The sequence below is a fragment of the Eurosta solidaginis genome, chromosome 3, assembly GCF_040869045.1.
Source record: "Eurosta solidaginis isolate ZX-2024a chromosome 3, ASM4086904v1, whole genome shotgun sequence".
Lineage (NCBI taxonomy): Eukaryota > Metazoa > Arthropoda > Insecta > Diptera > Tephritidae > Eurosta > Eurosta solidaginis.
The window spans coordinates 87,993,326-88,014,422 of NC_090321.1; the positions used below are offsets into that span (position 1 = coordinate 87,993,326).

General features: G+C 38.6%; 1 protein-coding gene across 1 annotated transcript in view; it reads right to left on the reverse strand.

The window, feature by feature from the left end:
* Positions 1-21,097, reverse strand: part of LOC137244114 (sialin) — a 152,691-nt gene that overhangs the window by 58,671 nt on the left and 72,923 nt on the right. The window contains exon 2 of the mRNA XM_067772678.1: positions 1,132-1,290. Within this exon, the coding sequence (XP_067628779.1) occupies positions 1,132-1,156 (25 nt within the window). The 5' untranslated portion in view covers positions 1,157-1,290. The remainder of the gene's footprint in view (positions 1-1,131; positions 1,291-21,097) is intronic.

The following is a 21,097-nucleotide window of genomic DNA, read 5'->3' on the forward strand; positions in this document are numbered from 1 at the left end:
AACAAATTTGTTCTTCGAAGTAGAGCTTCCGATTTCTTCACGAACACAAGCGAAAATTTCAAGACCCGAAAAATTTAAAACTCTGCTTTTCGTGAGATTTACTAGTGTAAAGGCTATCCACTCAGCCATGATGTTGGAGATTTCGAGTTCAATACTCAGCTCCCGAAAATCTAGGTGATGAAGAAGTGAAATTCAGAAACATGTCCTAGTAACCATCGCCGTTTGGAAACTTCGTAATTTTTCTCTAAAATCAATAACAAAAACCATTGTATAAAGCAATATGAGCATGCCTAGCTAATTAAATAGATACAAATTTTTTATCGAGCAATCAAGAACTCGGATTTTCACGAGATGCTCGAATCTCGAAATAGCTTTTTACTCGTGGTATTGCGGACATTTTCGTTGTTGCCCCAGAAGAAATTGTTAGCTCTATATAAAACAGCCAATTCATCGATTAAATTGAATGTCGAGATGCTCGCGAGCTTTACGAGTGCAAATCAGCTGCCACCTTTATAATTCCACCATGTTGCGGCTAAAATTATGAAAACTTTTAACTTAGACCTAAACAAATTTGCATCGACATAAATAAAGCACACCTTAAAATTCAAATAAACTAGCAATAGCCTTAATGAAATTTGTGTACCGGTACTACTCGGCGTATGGGCAACATTTTATAAAGCCATGTTGCTTAAAAGCTCTATTGTGTTATAAGCGGACTTAGGAAACTCGATATCCTCTGTTGGCGCGTCATACTTTTTTGATGCGGCGCAGTATACCTCACATTATTTTTTTTAATTGTTTGAATTACTTTCTCGAGTACGGGAAGGGGTTTGTACATTTTATATGCTAGTCAAAAATATTTGGATCGATGAAGCCATGTTCGTCTATCTGTCGCCTGTCTGTTTATTCGCTTTTCTCAAACTTTTTGATATATTTCAATGAAATTTGGTGCGCGGCTGTATTTTTGTTGTACTTGTGATCAGTTGCCGGAACAGACCGGACGGGATAATTAAAGCATATTGTATTTCCCATTTTTAACTCATCGTGCAGATAAGAGGTTTTTCCTCACTTTGTATGCAAATTTGGTTCAAGTTCCTGGAAAATTGTGATAATTTTGTTGAACAAACTTACAGCATGGTAAATTTATAAACGCCATGTTTCTAGGTTCAATTATCTAGTTAAGAGGTAGAATGGTTAGTTTCTAGACGGATCTGTACATCAATTGTTATCTGCAATCTGTTTTAGCGGCTCATCCATAAATTATAAGTTGAAGGTTACACCCCGAGCATTCTGGAAAAAAAAATTTATTAAATTAGTAACTGCAACTGAAAGTAGATCAATGTTCATTAAATAAAACGAGTTCATTCACGAAATAAATACATAATTAAAATCGAATTCAATAATGCTACCTTCAACACTACGTTCGTAAACACCATAAACGGCCTTATTCTGAACGTTATCGATAAATTTGTTACCGGAGTATTATGTTACCGAAAATCGTTACCAGTACATGTAAATGCGATTCTGGTCCACACCGTTATTTAGTAACAAAAAAATGCGCATTTGAGAATGGAATGAAAATGTGCTCTAAATTTTATGTTGAAAAGTATTAATATCATTTGGAAATTTGTTATGGTCCGCTTGGGATAGTCACCTTTGGAACGCGCCTGATGGCAAAGAAAAGGACCCAGGGCAATTTTAATCGAAAATGGAACTAGAGGTCGCCACGGCCGCGAAAGCGATGATTTCTAGGAAAAAACACGCTGTTCCCAGGAAGAAGAAAAAAATTGACAGAGCCGGCAGGCAGGGGAAAATCGCGGCAAGGAAAAAATTAAACATTCCTGCCGAAAAAATCATATATTCTCATTTTCACATGTGCTACGGACACTGAAAATATTAGATTCGTGTTTGCATCTGTTAAGGATACAATCCTTCAATCAAATCTGAAGGAATATAATTTGGTCTGAAGTGTATTCAGATGTACGAGCAATTTTTGTGACTTTATTATATTCACGATTCCCTTTTCGTATAAGAATTAACTAATTGGGTGCTGGCAGCAGATTTTATGAGCCAAATTAACGAAAACAAGCAAGCACTAAGTTATTAGTGAACCGGCTTGGTACTGCTGTGGTTTTGGTCTTTTTACGCTAAACAACGTGTATTGCGCAGTCCCATTCCGACGCAGGAAAAGTTGAGAATCAGTCATAAGAAGACCACGGCAAACCGAGGTAGCGAATCAGTAACACGACCGCGAGAAAACTAAAAATCAACCCCTTTGTATATGCTTGGAATTGTCTGGAGCAAAGTTTAATCGAGGAAATCGGCAATTGGAAGAAATGTTTGTCCAATCGTGTCGAGGTACCACTTTCACGATTGAGTGTATACGGATGTAGGTAATCCCTGTGAACTGCGCCCACTTTGCGCCTTCTACACGGCATACAGTATCCTTGTTAACCTATGAATACATATATGGGCACTCTTGTAGTCAGTGTTATAATACCTAAACAACGGTGGGGAACAGGATAGGTGTTCCACGTTGATACCCTTACCAGCAAGACGTCGTATCGAGCACGACAACTTAAGATACATGAGCATAAACAACTTAAGATACCCATACTACTGCACTCACCACCCTAGAGCGCAACCACCACCAACCGCGCGTAACACCACCATTGCGTGCAACACCGCGCGCAACCACCAGCGATAGCACTAGCCAACCAAGCGCGCTACCACCAGCTATAAAGCCAACGAAAGCACCGGACGTACCACCAATAACATCTACTTTGGTAGCAACCACCAGCGGGGCCGACCCATCAACCATGCAACCAGCAGACCCAGCCGTGACACCAAGACCAGCACGAAAGCGGTGAGTTCGCCCCGGATACAGAAAACCAAGTTTTTTTACCTACCTTTAAATTTGATAACTTATGTTAGATTCAGTAGATAATACTATTTAAATTATGCTTAAAATTATGTATATAAATGAGATGTAGGGGGGGGGGGGGGGGGGGGGGGAGGGGGGATTACCTGTAGTTATACCCAGCCAGCATTTTGGAAGAGTATCGGAAAGTTGCTAGAAAACGCTCAAATTCGAAACTCAATGTATCGTCGGGAGAAGGGTATACCTTGGATGGGATTATTCTTGACTAATGAGTTGCAAGCCACATTTTCTTTTCCCCTTTATTCGTTTCATCACCATATGTGATATGGTATTTTATTAGCTTTCACAATTTTTTTTATCGTATTTAACAACAATAATCAATCATATAAAGTAATGTTTTGGAATCATTTGTGAATATGATTGCAATTAAATTTTCCATCATATTTAGTGCGTAATTCCATATTATATTATAAACATATTTCATCTGCGGATGGAAGTATCCGGAAGCCCGAAGGTGACCTAATTAAAACCTCAGGTAATTGCGATAGTTAACTTGAACGAGATTCACACACGACTAAAACATCCAACATTATCTATGGTCATCATCTTAAATAATGGTAGTGTGATGTTTTAACAAGCGTAACCCATGTAGGATGTTGAAGCCGGAACATATCGAGCTTAAATTACCAGCGGTTCAACCACATCGGAGCTTCCGTACCACGGTTTCATACACTGTAACCTTTTTTCTTTTTTTTGGAAGACTTGTCGACATAAATGCTATCGTACCTCGTAGTCTAGGAACAGCATCCACATTTCTTTAGGTCTAAACATATTTTTGTATAGCCATAATTTTTTTTGAATTAATTTATTGAGAAGTGTGAGCATAGGAAGTCAATCGGATTTTCAATGAATAGTTGGTCCAATTGGTTAACCAAAATCGGTATTTAGTCGCCAGAAATAATCAAAGCATATTGATACGGAAGTAAATTCGTCATCCAGATGCTGGGTGGGTATGAACTCCATTTAAGATTTTTCATGTATAAAATTTAAAGGAGTGAACTAGGGTCATTATAGAAGCGTAAATAATTACGGCATACCCAATTCGAAATCTTGGATTATTCAACTTTAAACTAAGGTTAACATAGTTAAAGAATTAATGTCAACAGCTGAAGCATGATAAGCCTATTAGTACGTAAATACATACGAACTTCAAACGTAAATTACGAATAACAAGTAAGGAAGGTTAAGTTCGCGTGTAACCGAACATTACATACTCAGTTGAGAGCTATGGTGACAACATAAGGGAAAATAACCATGTAGGAAAATGAACCGAGGGAAACCCTGGAATGTGTTTGTATGATATGTGCATCAAAAAAAGGTGCTAATGAGTATTTTAAAAGGGACTGATCCTTAGTTCCATAGGTGGACGCCGTTTCGAGATATCGCCATAAAGGTGGACCAGGAGTGACCCTAGAATTTGTTTGTATGATATGGATATCAAATTAAAGGTATTAATGAGGGTTTTAAAAGGGAGTGGTGGTAGTTGTATAGGTGGTCGCTTTTTCGAGATATCGCCATAAAGGTGGGCCAGGGGTGACTCTAGAACGCGTTTGTACAATATGGGTATCAAACGAAAGGTGTTAATGAGTATTTTAAAAGGGAGTGTGCCTTAGTTCTATAGGTGGAAGCCGTTTTGAAATATCGCCATAAAGGTGGACCAGGGGTGACTCTAGAATGTGTTTGTACGATATGGGTATCAAATTAAAGGTATTAACGAGGGTTTTAAAAGGGAGTGGCGGTAGTTGTATAGGTGATCGCCTTTTCGAGATATCGCCATAAAGGTGGACCAGGGTGACTCTAGAATACGTTTGAACAATATGGGTATCAAACGAAAGGTGTTAATGAGTATTTTAAAAGGGAGTGGGCCTTAGTTGTATAGGTGGACGCCTTTTCGAGGTATCGCAATAAAGGTGGACCAGGGGTGACTCTAGACTTTGTTTGTACGATATGGGTATCAAATGAAAGGTGTTAATAAGTATTTTTAAAAGGGAGTGGGCCTTCGTTCTATAGGTGGTCGCCTTTTCGAGACATCGCCATAAAGGTGGACCAGGGGTGACTCTAGAATATGTTTGTACGATATGGGTATCAAATGAAAGGTGTTAATGAGTATTTTAAAAGGGTGTGGGGCTTAGTTCTATAGGTGGACGCTTTTTCGAGATATCGCCATAAAGGTGGACCAGGGGTGACTCTAGAATGTGTTTTTACGATATTGGTATCAAATTAAAGGTATTAATGAGAGTTTTAAAAGGGAGTGGTGGTAGTTGTATATGTGAAGGCGTTTTCCAGATATGGACCAAAATGTGGACCAGGGTGACCCAGATCATCATCTGTTGGAGACCGCTAATTTATTTATATATGTAATACCTGCAAAGATTTCAAGGGTTTTTTATTTCGCCCTGCAGAACTTTTTCATTTTCTTCTACTTAATATGGTAGGTGTCACAACCATTTTACAAAGTTGTTTCCAAAGTTATATTTCGCGTCAATAAAGCAATCCAATTATCATGTTTCATCCCTTTTTTCGTATTTGGTATAGAATTATGGAATTTTTTTAATTTTTTGTAATTTTCGATATCGAGAAAGTGGGCGTGGTTATAGTCCGATATCGTTCATTTTAAACAGCGATCTGAGATGAGTGCTCAGGAAGTTACATATCAAATTTCACCAAGATACCTCAAAATTTACTCATAGTTATCGTGTTAACGGACGGACATGGCTCAATCAAATTTTTTTCGATCCTGATGATTTTGATATATGGAAGTCTATATCTATCCCGATACCTTTATACCTGTACAACCAACCGTTATGGAATCAAACTTAATATACTCTGTGAGCTCTGCTCAACTGAGTATAAAAAGAGTACTTAAATGTTTTTGAGAAACGTAAGAAGCGTTAATAAGCTTAAAATCTATAGTAAAAGTAGGCAATTTAAAGACAGTTTCTGAAATTTCCAAGCACAGATACAACTATATATTACCATCAAAATAAATTATTATTATATGTTCGGACACATTTTCTTAAAGGCGAATAAAATGAGATAAAATAAAATAAAATAACATAAAACAAAATTAGATTAAATCAAAAGGAAATAAAATGAAATTCAATTACATAAAACTAAGATAATATAACATACCACAAAGTACAATAAAATTAAACCAAATATACCCAAAAACCACAGAATCGATAGTAAATCACAATATAATGGGATAGCTAAGACTATAAATAACAATAATAAAACCCTTATGTCTTGGCTTACCAATTATCTGTTGGTTATCTACGTATTGAACTATTTTTGAATTTTTACCTTGTTCTCTGTCACGGTTCTGACTATTAATGTAAACTACTTTTGCAAAATTGTTGTGTTATGAAGAATTTAATAAATACAAAACGCAAATACCAATCAAAGGTAGATTAAACTAAAATACCATAAGATAGCTTAATATGCCTCCTAATTGATTATTGCTAGGAATTAAGTCGTACCCTAAGTTTTTATAACTTTGGATTTTTTTATAATGAGTTGTAAATAAAATATAGTAATAATGGGAATACTGACTTCCTTATTTATTTAGAAGGCATAGAATAATACAGGTAAGGGGCCACCGGAAATTTAGGTGCGTCGGTGGCCATGGATTATAGAGGGTGGGCTGAGCACCGGGCGTCGCAACAACACCCGCGGCCTTTCCCTTCCTTATTTTAATTTTCAACGTTTTTTTTTTATTTTATTTTTTTTGAATTTCAACAGTTAGTAACCGGTCATGTCCGGTTCGGTAATTTTTTTTTGCGTTTAGTTTTTTTTTTTTTAATTTTGAGTTGAATTTAACGGTCTGTCCGTGGCATCCGGTTCGACCGGATGTCGTTTCTTTTGGAATTTCCAGCGTTTTGAATTAGTTCTGCGCTGTGTGGCCATTTAAAAGGCATGATAGGAACTTTTTTTTTGTTATGGCGCAGGAACAGTAAGGTTGGCAAGGACCCCGCCCAGCTGACATGACTAGCCACAGAGCACCCCCAGATCATGCCCACTGCCTTCCTTACTGCTCCATCAAAGATGCGATTCCATAACAAATTCTTGCACAATAACATGGATACATTTTTCCTTCTTCTTTTGTCGAAAAAAATATTTATCAGACACTTGCAATTTTTAATTTATTTAATAATTTGAATGCCTAAGTTCGAGTGAAATGAAACATAATAAACCCAGCTGCATAAAATTCATTTGGCATGGTTGTAAACCGATTTACTTAATTATAAGCTGAAATATGCCTCATGATAATTACTTGGCAGTACTGTAACCTATTTTAACTTAAATCTTCACGAAGTTACGAGTACTCGCCTTAGAAAATAATAAAACTAAACTACTGAAAAGTGAAATATGTGAGTGCAGAATGAACGTATTTCACTCTTTAACACCCAAATTCCGGCGTTCGGTGACTGACAATTGTCATAGTTTTCTTTTTATTGAAACATTATAAATTATAGGAATAGGTGGAATTTCGTATAACAAATATCCGTCACACAGAGCTGGTATATGGGTGTTTATCTTAATATCGAGTCAAATTTTTTTAATTTGGATCTGCTTTTCGAGATATTGTAATGGCGCCGGATTCATAATAACAAATGCCTTAAAAAAGTATAAGCTCGTTTCCGGATCTAATTTTTGTCCACCCTTGTAATCAGTTGAGATTAATGATAGGAATATCTTCTAGTAAATCTTCAGCAATATTTCCTCGTAGGTCCGAATGAATGATGTTAGCTTGCGCCATAGCCCGATTTGATTTTATTTACTTACTATTAATTTTCAAACTTCGTTTTATTTTCCCCTATTTCTATTAAAATTTCTTCAATTTCCTGATCGGCACAGAAGGTAAACGAACAAAAAAAACCATTGAACCGTCACGAAATGTTGTTGTGTTTTCAGTGTGGCTCAAATATTTGTCGACGATATCGGTTATTTAGTTGTTATTTATTTATCCTTTCTTTTTCAAAACTGGTACACATCCCTCATTTTTACGCAGTTGGTTCTAATTTTGAGAGTTTAATATATGTCTTAGTTATATATATTCCTTAATAAGAGAGAGCACTACTGAAAAGAGTGGACCAATTTCGGTCATTCACAGTACATACCTATCGTCTTAAAACCAGTGTTTTTACAATGTCATGTGGATATTTATACATTTAAAAACTGCCTGAGTTCAATTATCAATTTAACATGTCTGTATATAGAACTGCCTTTAAGATTAGATAAGAGAGATTTTTTTAAGGAAAAAAAAATTATCTACGAGTCCTGATAAAGATGCTCACAGCCGAACATATACTTCTTTCCATATTTGCTTTTATTCCCAGTGCGTACTTGTACAAAAAGGGATTTATTATAACTTCGATGGGATAACGATTGTTTGTAAAGGTATAAAATAATCGAGATAGATATAGACTTCTTTTATTTAACATTATCAGCATGGAAAAGATTTTGATGGGTCATGTCCATCCGTTAACACGATAACTTGACTGCGAATTGAGATATCATTGCGAAATTGGGTCCACTGGCTAACTTAAACACGAAATAGTTTGATATTGAAAATGAGTGAAATGGAACGATAAGGACATCCATTATTTTGATATCGAAAATTTCGAAAAACAAAATACGGTAAAATCTGAATAATTGGCCTGACACCGCCTGTTAGAGCTGGAATCGATTCGTTCTCTAAATAATCGATTAAATCGAATCGAAAAAAGTTGATATGTACTTAATTATTTCCACGGTTTTAACAGTTAAATAAAGCTCTCCAGTTTCGTCCTCGTTCCGATAATTGGCCCTAATTGGCAACACCAAGGAGTCCTTCCATCAGAGTGGGATTATATGTGTATTCAATACTATTGGACCATACTTTTTGCGTTTTTTGAAACTTATCATAGTAGAGAAAGCGACCTCGGGTACAAAGGAGAAATACCAATTAATTACGCAGAATTCGAACGATTCTAATGGAATATCTAAGTCTACCGCCAACATTTAAAAGAATAAGATTTGAAAATTTCGGAATCCCTAAATAAAAAGCCATTGAAGATAAAATTTTGTAATTTGGCAGGGAAATTGTCTTTAATATACAATCAGTGAAAATTAACGAAAATGTTAATAAAAAATTCAATTGTTAATCTCTCTATAATACTATTAATGCAATAAATCCAAAAATAGGCCAATCTTAACGAAATTTGGTAATCGCGTTGCCACGACCACTATTTATCCTTCGACTGTCCTGCCGTCAGTCCGTTAACACAATAACTTGAGCAGAACCATTTAAAATGGTCGACACAAGATTTACACCACGCCTATTTTTTCGATATCGAAAATTCCAAATAATGCAAGATATGGAACAATGCATAAACGAATGCTGATAAAGTATTGGAACTTGGTGAGTGCACTAACTTTATATCGCGGAATTCAAATTTATTAAAAATTATGGAAAAGGGGCGTTAATTCAATCCCACCAGTTTAAAGCTTTGGAAGTAGAAAAAATATTAAAGTTTTGTAAGCCGTTAAGATTATTTTGCGATTTGGCAGAAGTACGGCTGTTAGTATTATATATATATAAAGGAAAAATCGGTTATGAACTACACCCATGTTGCTTAAAGGTTTAAGTTGAATAAAATTTTTTATATATTTATGGTTCATAACCAATTGTGAAATAGTTGTAGAAATTAGGAAAATGTTTAAGAAATTGTAAATGATCCTGGTTCCCTTGGTTAATCTCTCTATAAAGGGTTTAATGCCGTAAGACGAATAAAAATCTACCAAATTTAACCAAATGTAGGATTATTGTTACATTAACAGTTTTATAGAATCTTACGCCGAATGAAATGAAGCTAGTAAAATAAAAAAAATCAAGTTTTTTGTTCTTGAATTAACAGTTACTCAGTAAAATTGATCGCATTGTGGTAAGTTCAACCGTTTTTTTGTCAAGAGAACAAATTTGTTTGGCCATTTAAACACAAGAGAAGCTGCAATCAGAACTTCCACGGGATGTCTCCTTATGACCCCCGAACACTAGTACCTCCATAGTGAGCCCGAAGAGCTCAACATTAAAGAGCACAACGAAATACTGAACAGGCAATTTTTGCTAAACTGTCAGCCTGGCAACTGGACATCCTAGCAAACAACTGCTTGATCTAGCCCCGCCTTCGTGAGGTTTAAGGGAACATCTCCAGAAGCACTATGACGAGATGCGGCACCTGCCAACACAGCCGTTTGATCCAGATGAGCATAAGGAAGCCCTAAGCCAAACCACACATAATCAGTAAACTCCTTGGCCAGGACGCGCCCGGTGAACTCTGTTATCAATTTACAACATCCTACTCTTGCGGAAGAAGAATGCACACTACCAAGGGAGACACGAGTCATCCTAGCCCAACTATGTTCTGGATACTGTAACAGGTTAAACTCTTACTTGTTAAGAATCAAACCCGACATACATAAGTAATATATGTCCTGCATGCGATATGTCCCCACTTTACACCAAGCATATTTTCAATTGGTATGTGGAAACTATGCATCTAACCCCAATCCCTCTATGGTCCGCCCCTGTTCATATTGCGAGTTTCCTGGGACTTTGATAACAATTCGTAAGTAGTCGTGCCCATTGAATGGGGAATGTTAACACAACAGCAACAGAAGCTGTAAAACTGACACATTCTCAATCAATCTAATCTTACTCTTGATATAGAAATCTCTGTAAAATCAACAGCCACTGTTATGTTATAACTGTTTTCATTGGGGTTTTTTGGTTGACATTAATAATAATTCAAAATCAACAACTTTTGCGAAGTTGATTCAAAATATGTTTGCGATGGATAAAAATTTACATAAATATCGCCTGAATTGACCTATAATTCGGTTGATTTTCCAAACTTTTTCTTTCTGTGTAGGAAAGACGAGATTAGCAAATGTCAGCTTTTATATGAATGCATCTATATTGGGTCCTAGGGCATATGGAAATAGATGGGAACCAAAAAAACGAATGAGCTATCTTAAAAGGGCGCATCCCTCCAAACTCCATAGACATCTCAATTCGATTGGGCAAGATTAAGAGAAGGTGAAATTTACACATGATCGACAAAGTGAGAAAGGCGTGAACGCACGTGCGGGCCTGTAAACTGTCGAAAATCATGTGACCTAAACATTACAATCTTAGACCAATAAAGTTACTCCTATCATTGAAGAGAGAGGACTGTAGACTCATGATTGGTATTCTGACTGGAGACACTGCCATCTAGCATCACATGTCTTCAAATTAGGCTTGGTCAGTGAAAGCAGATGTAGGAAGTGCGGGTTGGAAGGGAAAACGATGGAGCACGTTTTGTGCTCGTGCTCTGCGCTTGCCAGACTAAAACTCCAGCTATTAGGAGTGATACAGCTGTCAGAGCTAAAAGCAGCAAATGGCATAGGTCCTAGAAATCTTCTAGAGGACGGATTTTTTTTATAATATAGGTCCTGGTTCTTGATAGGGTTTTTCAGTAACACCCGTAACACTACGGACTCATTCAGCCTATGTGACGTCCTCACAGACCGGCCAGCGCAACCTAACCTAACCAGCTTTCATGTCATTTAATGTTCGTGACATTTCTCTTATAATATATCCCTTAAATGTATGTGAGAGCATAGAGCTGGATATGTCCGCCAAATTTACACTTCTTTACTTGCTGTTACTTAATTTTTTTATTTAATTTTAAGATATGTACTGTCGTTCTTTCCTTATATTTTTTGTTTGAATTCCCCTGAAGGCTGAGTTTAATTTTAAGCTCATAATAAACTTATTTAAAATGTACGATAATTATGTGCTTCTTATTTATCTTTTGCCAAACACAGTTTCATCTACGTACTTAATTATATCGCACTTTCATTTTTGTTTTTTAGATTGTTCAGATAGATTTTTGCTAAGATACATGCCTACATAACTACATAACTACATGAAATAAAGATAAAAATAGAAGGGCGCTTAATCCGTTATAAGATTAGCCGCTATCAAATTTTTATGAATAGAAGACGTAAACATGCAAAACATACCCGCCTACTTTTTTTGGAAATACATACGAGGGTGCCCGTTGTTTCCAAGCTTGCGTTCAATTTTGTTTACGAGAATTTCTATTTGTTCTGTGTAATAAAAATGCGGCGCTTTTAGAGCTTTCGCTAAACGTTTAGCTTTCACTTCAATGACTTACTTCTCAATAAGTGAATTTAGCGAAATTTGACATAATTTGTGTACCGCCATTGGACGATCTGACAACTAGACTGCGGATGTTCATACAATTGCATATTTTACAGGAAAAGATATAACGGTACGTTTCCAACGGGAACATTTAAGGATGGTTCACACCTTTCAAGAATGTAACTTATCATATTCGATGTAAAACGAATTTTTCCATAAAATGAGCAATATTAAATCTCTGGGAAAAGTTGAGGGCATAAAAATTGTTTCACAAATATGCAGAAAAAACTGCTTTGTACTTATAATAGTACCTCTACTAAAAATTTAAATTTAAATTATTTACATTTATTTAAAACTAAAATAGTTAAAATATCTGTATCTGTTCAGAAGTTATGACCAATAAAACAATGAGAATTTTACTTTAAATTCGCAACTTTTGGTAAAGTTTTTGAAAAACAAAGTACAGAGAAAATCCCTGACGCTCTATCAAACAAGGTAACTATTTTAGTTATTAAATAAAAAATTCAGTTATTAAAAATTTTGTCCCCATAGCTAAAGTCGATATTTAAAAGCCCAATACTTTTTAATATAAAGCATTCTAAGCCTTTTATCACATTCGCACCTTGTAAATGTATATATGTATGTGTTCATCACTGATATAAACATTTTCAAACCTGGTGAATGTAGCCCTGCCTCTAATTCGGTTAATTTGATCAAGCGTTTATCTCTCATTCTTCCTCTAACACATGTTTTCTTCTCTCACCCCTCTTCCCTTCACTTGCCCTGCCCCTCTATCTACACCTCCCCATTTATCACTTCTTCTCTTCCGTTCTCACTCTATACAAATCTTCTTCAATCTGCTTCTTTCATACATTCTTCATTTTTATAGCGAATAAATATCTGGCTTAGAAGTACAATTACAAAGTCTATAAAACTATTTTAAGTATATCACACCTCAAGAATTTAAAATTAGTATTGTACGTTCGAATCGCTGAACTGAACCTCCAATATTCAGTATTGCAAAATGTCTTTATTTAGACTACTTTGGGAGTAGTTTTTCACAGTTGCAATTATACTTCACACATAGCATGATTAAATCAAACTGATTCCTCAGCTTGAGCTGCTTTTGTACTCTCGGTTACCTCGTTTTCCCATTTCTCCTTAGGTCTAGACGTTACACGAACATTCTTTCTAGAACAGATGTATGTATATCATGCTTGGTTATTTAGGTATATACATGTATAGGCGGCCACCGTGGTGTGATGGTAGCGTGCTCCGCCTACCACACCGTATGCCCTGGGTTCACACCCCGGGCAAAGCAACATCAAAATTTAAAAAATAAGGTTTTTCAATTAGAAGAAAATTTTTCTAAGCGGGGTCGCCTCTCGGCAGTGCTTGGCAAGCGCTCCGGTTGTATTTCAGCCATGAAAAGCTCTCAGTTAAAACTCATCTGCCTTGCAGATGCCTTTCGGAGTCGGCATAAAACATGTAGGTTCCGCCCGGCCGATTTTTAGGGAAAATCAATAGGAGCACGACGCAAATTGGAAGAGAAGCTCGGCCTTAGATCTCTTCGGAGGTTATCGCGCCTTACATTTATTTTTATTTACATGTATATCTATAGTTTATGTTTTTCTTCTAGCTATATGCGTGTGTATATGTAGTAACAACTTCTGCTCTTAGCTGCCGGCAATATGTATGTACATACATACGTGAAATATCTTTTCGCTTCGAGCGCTGGTTATGTGTGTATAATATTCTTTGTTTCTTTGCACATAAGTGTGGCTCTTTGCTTTACTGTGTACATGTACATAATGTGGTTGCTTACTTTTTGTTGTTGTTGTGATTATTTACTAACATCATAGTGATGCTAATAGTCGCCACAGTATACATTTAATTAGCTGAAAAATGCAGAATGTTCATTTCTGTACATAGACTAAGCCTGTACTTGGAATATATATGTGAATATAAGTGAACTGTAGTAAATTCCCAGGAGAGAGTTTAGGCCTAGCTTCTGTTCCAATTTACGTCGTGCTCATTTTAATTTTTCCTACTAGTTGAAGGTACTGGCCCTTCATACACACGGAATCATCGCCGAGGGGCGATTCCGCGAAGGAAAAGTTTTCTAATGGAGAAAACTTGTTTCTAAATTTTTGAAACGACTGTGCCCGGGGCTTGAATTAATAATTTTTGGTTTGGCTTCACACGCCGGGCAAAGCAACATCGAAATTTGAAAAGTGAATTGCTCACGTGTCCCGTAAAAACAACTTATTTTAAACACATTTTTTTTTTTTCGAATAAACGTATTTAAATTTTTTTTTGTTATTTTAACAAAGCTTGATACAACTACTGCCAAATGTAGTATTTGTTTTTTTTTTTTAATAATAATAGTTCTACTGAAGTTTCACCTAACTGACTGATGTCCCTGGGGAGCGCCAAATAGCCTATTTCTCGCTACCCATGCAAACGCAATCTACTGTTCTGTCAACGCACGATGCTGCATCGGAAATCTTTTGTATTCCGGCCCTGAGCCTTATTGTTAAGGATTCTTGGTTCGAATTCGAGCTCAAAGCCTATTAAAATAATTTGTGTGGTAATTATTGTTTTTTATTTTCCTATAATGGAAATTTGTATTATAACATGGAAATGTTTGCTTTTTATGCATCAGCCCAATATCAAAAAAAAACTTAATCCTTGAAAGCAGCGTATAAATACACAAATAAGTTCTATATGTTTCACTGTCAACAGTCGTAAATCATTTGTTGGGCAAATTCACTTTGTATATCTCACAGTGCAAAGAGGGTGAGAGATTTTGTCTTATCTGTGTGAGAGCGTAAAAAGTCTCGCTCATGGGCTGGCAAAGACCGTCCCTACTTTATATCATTGTGAATGATAACTAAGTGTGTTATCTTATCTGTCAACTGCCTGACAGGATGTTCAATACGGCTGCTTTTTTCCGTTTTGACATCAATATGGCGGCGCCTGTCTTCAGCGGGTGATAGAAAGAAATGCAGAATGAGACAGCGATAGTCAATTACAAATCAGATGATCCAATCACTTTGGAATTTTGACGTCTATGCAGAAGATATCACACTTTGTTATCATTCACAATGCTTTATATACACCTCCACCCAAGCTCAACCTCTGTTCCATTCTTTATTCTCAGTGTTTCCTCACACTATTACGTGTGAACAATTTTGATTCGCGGAAAAAAGTATTCTATATCGAATAACGCTTTATTTCAGAAATTGTTTCAAAAATGCCCAATCTGAGCTTAAATTCAATGCATTTTGGCATAAGCTGAGATAGTTCGTTCATCAACCGAATTCTGAGATAGGGGGTTTTGAAGAAAGTTTTTGGAGTGTTTTTTAGGAATATTTGCAGGTACATGGAGCTTTCGAACTGGCAGCGGAGATAGGGTGATATTCCGCTCATCCGTCAATATGCTAGTGCAATAAAATGTCTCCCTACCCAACTTCTCCTAAATCAAACTTTAAATACCTGCTTTTGGAAACTCTCGAAAAAAGTTATCCTATCAATGTGCTTAATATGCACAATATTCCATGAAATGCAAGTTTGGTTAGCAGTCCATTCCGGACAACAGCGTGACACCAGACATAAATTTATAAATGGGAACATGCATTAACAGAAAAGAGTTTGCTTTGTTGGTTATACAGTGCGCGGTTACAAAGTGGCTCGCTCCTTCATTTACAGCTTATAAATAATTAATGTGCTTTTCCTTACCGATTACATACAACCACCTTTTTGAATCATCCATGATAAATATAACTCGAGATAATGTTTTTTATAAAGACTTATAAATTTGTTTACTGGCAAGCCAAGTCATGGATTACCTTAATGTGAAATTGTATACTTTCTTAATAATAAACAAACATTACTTTGTAACCAATTCCATCAGAAAAAGTTCCATACATTTATAACGTGACATGGCGTCTGATAAAAAAAAAAGAATGTTAATACGACGATCGGACGGGTGGGTAATATATACTAATTACTTTACTTGGCAATCTCTACTTATGTACATATTCGAGTAAATATTTTGGAAAGCTACTACAGGTAAGTACTTACAATGACTGGTGCAATTTACGTTACACAGGGGCGGATCCAGATATAAATTATAGGAGATCGGGAGCTGGAAGAATGAAATGTAAACAGCGATTTCGGGCATTAAGCTGATCGCCTACGCCGGTGCCCGAAGGTGAGAATTCTAGTATCAGGTTTAAACAGAAAATGATGCAGCAAGCTACATGGCTGACCTCGCACCGAGAAAGCAGTGCTTTGAATGTGCGAGTGAAACAAAGATAGCTAAAAGTCGAAAATTGCCATAGATTGCCAATGACTTCCCATTTTGTCTCCCATACCCCGCTCTTTGATGATAAAAAACCGAGAAAACGAACGCTGCCGTAAAGATCGAATACCATGGAGAAATGTGCGAGCGCTACCGTGAGTTGCAAAAGCAAACATCCTTTCAGTAAGGGAAATACAGAGGCGGAAAGCCTTGAGTGCTAAGAATTTGAGCTACTAGTCAAAAGGATAGATGAACGGAATAAGTGAGGTGAAGTTCTACGACAAAGTTTTGCGTTTATTTTATAAGTATTTATTTGAGTATAGAGTTTTAAAATTGTACCTCAAAAGATTTTTAACTTATGATTCCCCCTCAGACTAGTGCAAGTAAATTTGATCTCATTTTTATGACTTAGTTAGTTAATGCCAGAGTTGGAGGTAGTGCATTAATGCAACAACTTTCAGTGGTAATGCAAAAAATAACAGACTCACTCAGCTATACTGGTAGTAAAGCTAAAAAATTGTTCACTAAAATTTAAAAGCTAGTGGTTGTTGTTGTTGTTGTTGTAGCAATGCTTCGCCCAATCCAATAGATGCGACCGATCACAAATTGTCATCAATATCCTCTAAAGGGAGTCCAAGGAAACTTGCTGTTTCCACAGGGGTGGACCATAATGTGAGGGGTGTTAGAGGCGTTGGTTCCACATTACAATTAAACAGATGGTTGGTGTCATGTGGGGACACATCGCAAGGAGGGGATACATTTTGTATGTCGTGGTTGATTCTGGATAGGTAAGAGTTTAGCCTGTTACAGTATCCAGATCGAAGTTGAGCTAGAGTGACTGGCGTTTCCCTGGGGAAGTGTGCGTTCCTCTTCCGCAAGTTTTGGATACTGTTTTTGAGTACTGCATCCACCCGGCAATTCCTGGCATTTCTCTTCCTGATGGAGAGTATTCTCGCCTCATTATGTAGATGGTGTTCTGGGGACATAAGAAGACAGCCAGTGGCGGTTCTGAGAGCAGTATTTTGGCAGACCTGTAGCTTCTTCCAGTGAGTAGTTTTTAGGCTTGGCGACCATATAGGGGACGCGTAGCTTGCAATCGGCTGGCCAATTGATTTGTAAGTTGTAATGAGTTTCTTTGTCTTTTCCCCAAGTACTGCCAGCAAGAGATTTAAGGCTTTTATTACGGCTCTGGATTTTCGGTACAATTGCGGCTGCATGCTCACCAAAATGAGATCCTGATCAAATGTCACACCCAAGATTTTGGGGTGTGGGACAGTCGGCAGCGTAGTGCCATTGACGTGGATGTTTAAAATGGTCGACATTTGGAAACCTTCATGTTGTAAATAAGGTCCCGGAGGTTTTAGTCGGTGATAATGCCAGGTTTCGCGAGGCGAAAAAACTGGAGAGATAGGGGAGGTAGCCGTTTATACTGTTGCAGAGCTCATCGATCTGTGGCCATTTTGTGCTATCATCGGTGAAGGAAACGATAGTAACTCCTTCTGGTGGCGAAGGTAGCTTTGATATGTGGAAGTTAAACAAAAGTGGGTATAGGACACCACCCTGTGGCACCCCTTGTTTAATTCTTCTTGGTTTTGATGTTTCGTTTCTAAATTACACCGATGCCTGCCGACCACCCAGACAATTTGCGATCCACCTTTTTAGACATGGGGGAAGGGTAGACCCTTCCAGGTCTTGCAGTAACGTGCCATGGTTGACCGTATCAAAACCTTTTGATAGGTCTAGCGCAACGAGTACTGTTCTATGGCGGGGGTTTTGATTAAAACCGCAATTTATCTGGGTGCCAATGGCATTTAGCGCGGTGGTGAAGCTATGAAGTTTTCTGAAGCCATGCTGATGACAGGCTAGCTGCAAATTTGCTTTGAAGTAGGGGAGCATAATGGCTTCAAGCGTCTTGGCTACTGGCGATAGGAGAGATATCGGGTGATATGACTCTCCTATGTTAGCTGGTTTTCCATGCTTTAGTAACGGGACCACCTTGGCCTTTTCCTTTTTCGGAAATGACGAAGGTGGAAAGAGACAGATTGAAGACATGCGCTAAATATTTGAAACCCTCTTTCCCTAGGCTTTTAAGCATCGGCATGGCTATACCATCTGGACCCACTGCTTTGGATGGTTTATCATGACCGATGGCATCCTCAACCTCTTTGGCGGTGATGGTAATTGGAGACGCGCTGAATTTATGTTTATGTGCGTCTCTGTTGGCCCTCCGTCTATCTTTGTCGACCGTAGAATGCATTATATATTGTCGGCAGAAAGCGCTCGCGCATTTTTTCGCATCCGACAGCACTTTATCGCCAAAGGCGATGGAAATTTTGTCATTGTGCTTAAACGGATTCGATAGGGACTTTGCGGTGGACCAAAGCTTACCTAAACCGGCAGAGAGGTTACAACCGCTTAGGTGATCCTCCCATTTCTCCTGCTTGTGTTCGTCCACAACCAATCTGATGCTTGGATTATATCCCTTATTTGGGGGTCGCCGGGATCGAGCTCTCTCGTTAAATTTGCGGCCTCCGCCGGAAAGTGAGGCCGAATTTCGGGAATTCTACCGGCGGCAATGAAGCGAGCCGAGGCGGATTCAATGACCTTGCGGAAAGCACGCTCCCCTTGGCGGGCATCAGTCGGGATAGGGAAGGCAGCAAAGCGGCTGTCTGTGAAGGATTTGTATTCATCCCACTTTCCGTTTTAAAGTTTATGAAAGTGCGTTTTTCGGTGACGATGAAGTCGGCGGTACGCTCGAACGAAATAAGTATAGACAGGTGGTCGGATGCCAATGTCACCATCGGCTGCCAGTTGACGGAGTTTACGAGTCCTGCGCTCACGATTGATATATCCGACGAACTGTGACAGCTTCCTACCATACGTGTGGAGGCGTCTTCGTTTATTTTGCAGCACGTCGTTTCTTCTATTTGATCCGCCAACATCTCACTCCTACTGTCTGCCTGCAAGTTTGAATGCCATAGATCGTTATGAGCATTGAAATCGCCTAAGATAATATGATTATTGCCAGTGAGTAAGGCGCTGATATTAGGGCTGTATCCATTGGGGCAGCAGGTGGCAGGAAGGATGTAGATGTTGACGATTTCTAGGTTTGCATCGCCTGACTGGACAGATAAGCCTTCACGTTCTAAGACACTGTCCCTGCGGCCGATGTCGGGGTCAAATAAATGATGTTGCACAGAGTGGTGTATGATAAACGCGAGGTCACCTCCATTTCCGCTCTCGCGATCTTTTCTGTGGACATTATACCCAGAACAAGTCTACAGAGCAGATCTTGCTGTGAGTTTAATCTCTTGAATCGCAGCAATGCGGATGCTGTGCCGCTTCATGAAATCGACTATATCCGTGATCTTCCCAGTTAGTCCATTACAGTTTAACTGCAGAATTCTGAAGTGCATCGGGGGAGACGTCGTCACTCCGGGAGTAACTGACGGGTGACTACGCCTGGGTTGTGAAAGGCTAGGACGCAACTGCTGTTGTGGCCCTGGGACTGGACGTCCTTGGGTAAGCATTGGGGTACCCGGTGTATTTGGGTTTGCGGCCTGGCAACATGGCGTTATGAAACCCGTCGGGGGGTTGCCGTCGCGGAGACCAGAACATCGAGGAAAGTGGCACCGTCCAAGGCAGGATCTGCATTGGGCGGATGTCACAAACATATATATTCTGTGCTGGCAAACGGTGCAAAAGGAGGTAGGGACTAAGAGTCTGTTTCCCTGACCTACACGATTGCTGCCGGAAAAGAGGGGGGAAGAAGATGGGGGCAGGGGCTCCGTATTGCTCGGCATTGCTCCCACCTCTACTACGAAGGTAGTAGGTATGGGTGGGAGCGGCCATATGAGTTGGTGGTGCTGTGGGGCGCGAGTAGCAGTGGGTACTTGTTGTGGCTTGCTGAGCAGCGGGGCTGCTGGAAGGTAGTGGGGGACGCCCTTGGGCGTGAACAGCAAGGAGCCACAAAAGAATTATAAAAGTTACGTGGACGTCGGGTTTTGGGATCTAGCCCAGAACAACCTGTCCGATGCAATCATCCCTTGCACGAGACACACTGACAAGAGTATGACCGTACTAAAAAGATTCTTTTCCGGCAGACGCAGCAAAACCATTTCTCAGGACCTGGGTCAGGAGACGGACCCGGATTGGATTTGATACCTTCCCGGAGCAAGAGAATATGGAGCAGTCCCGCTGAAAGGCGCTGCTGGAAGGATGACAATTTGTGGGAGGGACGCAACAAATTAAATGGGGTTACACTGAAATGATAGCCCTTGCACGAGTCGCTCCGGTACATAGAGCCAACTGCCTTGTGTTGTGAAAATATTTTCAGCATCAGCTTAGTGCACAACCATTTTTCTTCACTCATTTGAGTGGAGGCATTCATGCAAAGGAAACTTCCCATAATTGTATTTTTTATATTAAAGGTTTGGAAAAAAAATGAAACAACGACATCAGGACTGACAAGGCGACCGCTGTTTCGATAATACCTTGTAAATCTCTTCAAAGCCTTTTCTCCCAGGAGTACACGCACTGCCTCGATGATCGGGCTGTTTACAAATGCATCCGACCATCACCACGTTTTTCTTGCTCAACTTTTTCTCAATTGCATTCTGCTTAATTTATGTATACTTCGGTTTAGAAAAAATTCTTG